General features: G+C 43.4%; 1 protein-coding gene across 6 annotated transcripts in view; it reads left to right on the top strand.

Moving 5' to 3' along the window:
- Positions 1-8272, top strand: part of OFD1 (OFD1 centriole and centriolar satellite protein) — a 41001-nt gene that overhangs the window by 75 nt on the left and 32654 nt on the right. Inside the window, exons 1-3 of one of the 6 annotated variants that reach the window (XM_053304622.1) lie at positions 6-181; positions 2942-3043; positions 4084-4284. In XM_053304622.1, coding sequence (XP_053160597.1) covers positions 2948-3043; positions 4084-4284 — 297 coding nt within the window. In that variant the 5' untranslated portion in view covers positions 6-181; positions 2942-2947. Of the gene's footprint in view, positions 1-5; positions 201-234; positions 534-762; positions 781-2941; positions 3044-4083; positions 4285-5716; positions 5812-8272 lie in introns of those variants that run through there. The other 5 variants (XM_053304624.1, XM_053304625.1, XM_053304626.1 and 2 more) reach the window with 5 other exon arrangements.

Raw genomic sequence — 8272 nt, 5'->3', positions numbered from 1 at the left:
CAGCTACGCGTCTGACGGGTAGTAGTAACAGTAACAACGAGAGTGTGAGAGTGACGGTTGGCTGCAAGGCGACTGCGGTAGCAGGACGGTGCTCTCGGGGGCGGGGCCTTGCGGAGAGAGTTGGCGGCCCAGAGAGAGGCAACTGTAGCTTCGTGGCTTGGTGTCCCGTCACAAGCGGCTGGTGTGTTTCGTGTATCTCGGTATTTGGCGGCCACGTTCAGAGCCTCTTCTTGTTCTTGCCCGCCTCTCCCAGAGCGGAGCCTTAAGGCAGGAGGAACTGAGAAATGACCTCGAGGACCCCGTGGGTTCCTGAAAAAGGGGTTGCTTGTCTATCCCGCCCTTCCTCCAAGGAGTCCAGGGCGGCGTTCAAGGTTCTTTCTCCCTGTCCTCACACAGCATCCCTGTTGTGGTTGTTGGGACGAGAGGTTGAGACTGTGACTGCCCGAGGTTCCCCAGTGAGCTTTGTTGACTGAACAGGGGTTTAACTCAAGTCTTCCCGCTCCCAGCCCGGCATTCTAAGCACTACACTGCAAGTCAGTCAAAAACAAAGAAAATCTCAATGGCAGCTTTAAAGACTAACGAAGAGGTTGTGGTATAAATGTTGATGGACTCGAGCCCGTTCCAAGAGTTCTTGGGATGCTGAGGAGGGTGGGCTGTGGAGGGAGCTGCCTTTGGAAAGCAGCCTGAAAGCAAAAGGGTCTGGAACCCAGAGAAGGGGCAGAACATCATCAGATAGGATTGCCTCCCTTCATATAAAAGGGGAGCCTGTTACTTTCTCTGGTAGGGGCCCTTTTCTTACTCAGTGGAGCTGTGGTGGTGCAAAGTGTTATGAGATGAGGTTACGTCTGACAAGTGTAAACCTACCCAGTTAAACTAACATGGGTGTTTGATTAACTCCAAACTCTCTTCAGGCAGTTACAGCTCTAAGGGGTGGGGGGACAGTCTGTTCCTGATATAATATTCCATTGATGCTTGTGGATTTGGGGTTTGTTTGTCTTATATAGTAAAGTGTGCCATCGAGTCGGTGTTGACTCCTGGCGACCACAGAGCCCTGTGGTTGTCTTTGGTAGAATACAGGAGGGGTTTGCCATTGCCATCTCCTGCACAGAATGAGATGATGCCTTTCAGCATCTTCCTATGTTGCTGCTGCTGATATAGGGGTTTCCCATAGTCTGGGAAACCTACTAGCAAGGATTCTAACCGGCAACCTCTGGCTTACTAGTCAAGTCATTTCCCACTGTGCCATTAGGTGGCTGTTGTTTTATATCACCTCACCTTTAATTTAATCCGTTGTTTACTTCTGTACTACTATCCCCAATAGTGATGGTTTTTATTTCTGCTACCTTACATTATTATACTTATCTGCCATGCATTCTGTGGAAGCAGCCTTCCAGTCTAATTTGTCAGTTTAATGCCTTACAACTACCACTTCAGATGGTTTTATAATCATCTAAACAACTTAATACTGGCCAGGTTACAAAAATGACTTGAATCTAACTTTAAAGGTTGTTCCCTTTCATGTGCCACTTCAGACATTTTGTCATATTCTGGATCACTGCTTTGCCTCTTGACTCTGTAGATACTAGTCCAAATGTCACTTGGCTATTTTTTAAAAACCTGTGTTTCTTGTGAGATATGTGACTGGCTCTCCCAATGATTTTAATCTAAAGCTTATAAGCAGCAATGGGGTGGGAAACAAATTGGCTTGGGCTCTGGGGGTATGGGGTATTTAACCTTTCTCCCATGTTGTTTTCCCAATCAAAATTGTTCTTTTGAAGTTGCTGTTAGCTCAGCTGAAGAAAAACAATAAGAGCTGTATGAGATTAGAGACTGAAGTTGCCACGCCCACTAGTGACACCAGCCATTGTGAACTTAATTAGCTTTCTGCTGCATTGCTCCATCACTGATTCTGTTTCTTGGTCAATCTGGACCATATTGAAAGAGTAAGATAGAATGTTGGAACTCACAGTAGGTACAGCTCAACACATCTAGTACATGGCAGTGTGGATTTAATAGCACACCCCTACGGATGCTTAAAAAAAAAAAAGTCCTGATGAATTCCATTGGTCTTACTCCCTGGTAAATATTTAGCCCTGTACATTTCAGTGGCATTTAAGTGCATATGATTTTGTACTGATTTTCATTGTATGTGTACTTATACAAACAAACTGATCTGAAACTTTGCCACATGCTAAATTAGTACAGTTAAGAGAACACATAAGACATTCATCTCATTCTGAGACTTCACTAAGGGGCCCTCCAACAGATTGTTGTCTTTAATTTTAACACATGTTTCAATCCTGCTCAGCTCTGTGTGCTGTCCTGACCCAAAAGAGCATGCTTACCAACCCATCTTTGAGATTCCTAACCCATCAATATATATTGCATAGTAGTGACATCTTCAAAGTCCTGTCTGCAGTTAGGAAAACTAATTTAAAACAAAATTGGCAGAAATATCCATGACATCCCTGCCCCCCCCCCCCCGATTCTAAACTTCAGAATAAGACAGCTGCAAGAGTCACAGAAGACCTTAAGGAAAGTGGCTTGCATGCCCAAGGGAAAATATTTGTGTATTCTCTTGCCTCCAAACAAAAAAAAAAAGCAAGCTTTTGTATGTCCAGAAATGTGTGTTGATGCTAAATATAAACTGGACTCTCACTTATTCCATGTGTAAATGTTGGTAAACAGCCCTGCTTTTTCTAAAACAAAACCCCTTGCTTATTTGATGGACACTTAACCGATTCATGCTGCTAACAATCACTTAAGATTTTTTTTACAAATTTCTTAAAATCATAAAACTCCAGGCTTGGGATATAATCATGCAGATGGCATGGGAATAAAGTATTAACAATAGTTGACAACTTTCTGTTCAAAGAGTTACTGTGTCATGTGTTTTATGCTTGTCTGTAAAACCAGTATTTTTGTTTTCTCCTATTTTCAGATCCTGATGTCTTCCACTGAATTTAAGGCTCTGTCGCAGGATGAACTCCGGAAAAGACTGTATCAGACATTTAAGAACCGAGGAGTTTTGGATTCACTTAAGGTTTTTATTTTAAATTAGATTAAAAACCACAAGTATATACTTATTTCATTATTGTAATACAGTCTTATTCATAGATTAAATCGGCAAAACTTCTCTTCTGAATCTGTCTGAAGCCAGATGTATTTGTGACAAAATGATGTGAACTCACTATTGTTAGATGGCATAAGCAATAGCCTTAAATGAGCTTGAGTGTACTCTGTATCTATATTAATAGTGGAATATGGCAGCGCTACACATGTTTAAATTGTGTTAATCTCTCATTTTTGCTAGTCCAAAGTGAGTGAACATGTTCATAGCACGTGCACACATTCTGCTTAGTAATGCATTCATGTAAGAAAAAGAAATCTGAAGTGTAAGGAATCTATTGGTTGTGTATTTAAATTCAGAATAGACTCTGAATCTTTATTTTTATTAAGGAGAAACCTACTAGAAATAAGGTTGAACAATTTGTATCTTCTTAATTAAGATATCTTCACAACTTAAAACTGAATGGAGCTGAACTTTAAATGTTTCCTTCTGATAGATGTAGAGATCAGTACAAACATTCTAAGTCTTTCTGGTATTTGTGTCTAACTTTTTTGCATGCAAAATATAACTATAGTGCATAGAGTGGGGACAGATTTTGTTTTCTTTCTCTAAACAGTGTCCGCAGACAGCATTGCAAATTGATTTTGTAATATGAGTAGTTCTAAAAATACTGTAACTTGGAATGTGTGAGGATCTGTTCTTTGAGGGGAAATTAACAAAATCCTTTTTGCACTTGCAAATCTGCATGTCGGGGAAAGGCCAAAATCCTAGTCTCTGTTACAAGTGATTCTTGTGTTGCTCAGCATTAGCTGTGACTCTAGAGATTCTTAGAGGTATATAATTTTGCAGACATCAGATATCTGTAGTGCAAGAGGGTTGTCAAGTGTAATAAAAGTTTAGTCTTCCACTTGTTTTATTGTTTGGCTGTTGAATAAATGCTGTAAAACATTATAAAGGGGTTTTTTTTAGCACAGCTTCACATTTCAAAGTCTTCACTTTTTACTTTGTGCCAGACACAGCTTCGAAACAAGCTTGTACATGAACTAATGAATCCAATTTTAAGTGGAGAAGTTCAGCCACAAGTTGTTACTAGTAAATGCAGTTCATTGCTGATTGGGGCTTCCAATAGTCTGGTGGCGGATCACTTACGCAGATGTGGCTATGAATATTCGCTGTCTGTCTTCTATCCCGAAAGTGGATTAGAAAAGAATAAGGTAAGTATCTTCCTCTTCTGAAGGATGTGTGAAATTATGCTTTGTGCTTAAATAGAACTCGATATCAGAGTGACCAAAATCCATACCAGTGTTGCACAAGCACAACAAGCAAAGTTGTGTATTTAAAAGGTTTGCAGAGATGTACGAAGATGTGACTCTCTGCAGTGCTATATAACCATGGATACATGCAAGATTGTGTAAGGTGTAGTGGTGTGCATGGAACTGGCTCCTGCCAGTTCAAAGGTGGGGGGGGGATCTCTTTAAGGACAGGGGAGGGTGCTCTTACACCTCCTGCCACATTTCCCCTGCCAGCACTGCCTTTTAAAATGGTCCAGCGGGGTGGCAGTGTACATCCTTGCCACCCTGGTGCCTCCTCAGACCAGAAATTGCCACTGCACGTATGCACATTGCAACTTGCACATGCGCAACAGCAACTTCCCGTCACTTCTGGTCCAAGGAGGCACTGGGGTGGCAAGGAGGTATGCTGCTGCCCTGCCAGACCATTTTAAAAGGCAGTGCCGGCAGGAGAAATGCAGTGGGAGGGATAAGAGCATCCTCCCCTGTCCTTAAAGAGATCCGCCTCCACCTTCAAACTGGCTGAACTGCCGGTCTTTGGAACTGGTTTGGCTCCGAACCGGTTCTGTGCACATCCCTAGTGAGGTGTTGTATAGAGTGCTGCATAATGTGTCAATATCTTCTGCTAGTAGAAGAACTGTTCTGGAACAGATAATACTTTGTTTATGCTACATTGTTGCACCATGGCTTTGTGCTAGTATGACAGCATTACACTATCATAGCATTAGTCTGGATGTAGGCCATCTTCTTTCTTTATATATATTTCTCTTAGGCATACCCGTCGCTAATCCCATGTGTGGCAGCTCTCACGAGAGTTCGAGCAGCTGCCGGATAGTGATGAGGATGGGCAGGAGGGAAGAAAATGGTGGTGGCAGCTGGCCAGCAGGGAAACAAAATGGCAGCAAATGACGGGCGTGTGGGGAAGAGGGCAGGCGGCTGGCTGGGAAGAAAGCAGTGGGGGCGGGTGGGCAGGGGAAGCACGGAGGGTGGGGGACAGCAGCAGAGGCTGGCAGGCGGGCGTGGGGGGAAGCGGAGTTGGAAGAACACAGTGGACGGTGGCGGCGAACTAGGGGCACAGATGCTTTGTGCCCGGTTCAGCTAGTTGTCTATAAAATAATAGTGACAGGGAAATGATATTGTGTACACAGAAACTACAAGCACAGAGACATGCATGCATACGTTGCACCTAGATAATCTAGACCTCTGATTCTACACAACTAATATCCCAGGAGAATAATTATGTCAGGTGCGGTGTTATATTTATGGACCACTGCAAATTGAGTCTAAAAGCAGATCTGTGAAGAATCTTGTTGACTTTCCAGCAGCAAAAAGTGGACCCATTATTTGACATGTGCAGGTCCTCATTGTGTGCAGAAACCTGAAAATGACATTGCAGACTTAAAAAAAGAGAGAAAAAAGAAAAACAGGTCTCCATGCAAGCTTATCTTTGAGGTACCTACTGAAGATCAGATCGTTCCACAAATTCTTCAAATGGCCAAAAAGGAGATGTCACCACAATAATAGAGGGAGATGGTTGCAAGACCAGCTACAGCTACAACTACTACTATTTATATACCACTTTTACCATAAGGTCTCAATGTGGTTTACATAGAAACAGTAAATAAAATAAGATGGACCCTTTGTCCCCAAAGGGCTCACAATCTAAAAAGAAATATAAGATAGACACCATCAACAGCCACTGGAGGGAAGCTGTGCTGGGGTTGGATAGGGCCAGTTGGATAGTTCTCCTGCTACTAAGTATAGGAGAATTGTCACTTTAAAAGGTGCCCCTCTGCCCAGTTAGCAGCTGCTGCTTCTACTGGTGACTCCCTTGAAAGGACTGCATGAATCTATGCATGACAGAGTAGTTTTGAGACAGTGAGGGGCAACCTTCTGAGTGTGTGGGAACTTTTTATGTGTGCACAACAATGTGAATGACTATTAAGACTGTAACTGAGCCTGTGGGAGCTGAACTGTAACCAGTTTTGTATGAGTGAAAAAGATAAGTGTCTGGGAGCAAAAAAGTGACAGGAAGAGAAGATGACAATGAAAATAGATGCGGGGGGAGGACGGGACCCATGCATGATGTACTTTGTAGGTCTTGCTTATTCTGACATATATACAAACTTATTAATTTGTAGTGCAGACGTGCTGAAGGTTATCCAGATGATAATTCAGGGCTAGGTGGCCAGATTTGGCTTTAAAAAAGCCAAATTCTGGCTTACGGCCCATTTGACCCACGAGTATACCCCTTAGGTTCTGGCAACCTTGATTCAGGGCTAGTGAGTTACTCTTGATTGGTGGTGTGGTATTGTTTGGTATGAACAAGATTCTTCATTCAGAACTTGCGTGAATAACTTGATTTCAAGTCATTCATGGATACACAGAGGAGAATGGTATATGTTGTTTTCATTTAAGAAAAATATTCAGAAACTAACTTAACTCATGCAGAGCATCTGCAGAGTACTACCCCCTGCCACAGCCCCCTCACTTCAAGAGTTCTCTCCACACTCACCTGAGCTGCGCTTCTGCTGCTCCTACTACACCTCATTGCTTCTATCCCCCTCACCCCTCTTAGTCATGGCTGTAGCATTGCCGGTGGCAATTGGCCAAGCCTCAGCCCCCTAACCACAGAGACTTCCCCACCTTCACCCAAGCCCCACTCCTGCTCCTCCCCACAGGAGTAGCAGACCAGTTAACCAGGCCCTTCCTCACTGCCACCACCGCCATGGCTACTTGTTCCCCTCAGGATGCTGACAGGCTCAGGCTCGTCCCTCACCTGCCTACCTCCCTCCACCAATGGTCTCTGTAGCTCCGAGCAGTGGTGATGGTTGACCAGGCCCTTCCTGGATGCTGCCATGGCCACTCATTCCCCTCAGGCCGCTGACAGGCCCGGGCCTGTCCCTCGTTCTTCCTTATTTCTCTCTTCCCCTCTCTTCTTTCTCTCTCTCCTCCACTCACACTTCTCCTCTGAATTTCTTCCTCTCCCTTCTCTCTCTCTCTTCGTTCTTGAGTTAATAGATCTTGTTCATCTTGTTTCCTCATCTAATTTGCACAGTGGCAGCCTCCTTCTCCTGAAGGGGCTCTTTCCTCCCTCACAACCCCTCTCTTTGCGGACCCCTGCCCACTATCCTTATATACATATAGATTCTTCTCTCTTCTACAATCTTCCCACCAGTAACAGCTGCATGCCAACTGACCATAACCATCACAGGCTCCTCTTTCCTATCTTCATATGGAATTCCCACTGCCCAGTCACCATGGTGCTCCTGCTCTTTTACCTCCGATTGGTAAAGTACTATGTGGGCGGTGCTTGCCAGGCACCATTTGCCATGGACCACCTAAGCCGTATATGTATATGTATATGTATATGTATATGTATATGTATATGTATATGTATATATGTATGTTGTGACTCTCCTGCCAAAAAGAAGGATGAAGATTTCTTTGCATATGCTGATCTGACACTAAAGTCACAGTGAGTAAAACTGCAAATTCTACTATTGAGAAAATCCATAGTACTATTGCAGAAAATCCATAGAAAATCCAGTGGGAAGATTCTGATATATGGATCGTTGGGAGGATCCTCTCTGGCATCTCCAAGATAGGGCTGAAAAAACTCCTGCCTGCAAGCTTGGAGAAGCCTCTGTCAGACAATACTGGGCTAGATGGACTAATGGTCTGACTTAGTATTCCTGTGTTCCTATGAACCATGGTTTATTTTAACCAAACTTTGTTTAACAAACTTGGGTTGGTGCCACAGACTATTACCAAATCTTAGTTTGTGTCATCATATTGTGATTTGTTTGAGTTGTGACTCTTCTCACTTTCCATGTTCTAGTCTTGCCTCTGTTTATATGAGAACTCTGGATGAGTCGAACTAATAAAATATACCAAGATTAAACCACAATTG

This window comes from Hemicordylus capensis, chromosome 3 (assembly GCF_027244095.1).
Source record: "Hemicordylus capensis ecotype Gifberg chromosome 3, rHemCap1.1.pri, whole genome shotgun sequence".
In the NCBI taxonomy this organism is placed as follows: Eukaryota; Metazoa; Chordata; class Lepidosauria; order Squamata; family Cordylidae; genus Hemicordylus; species Hemicordylus capensis.
Note: the sequence above shows the minus strand (reverse complement) of the source record. Positions and strands in the feature narration are given on the sequence as shown.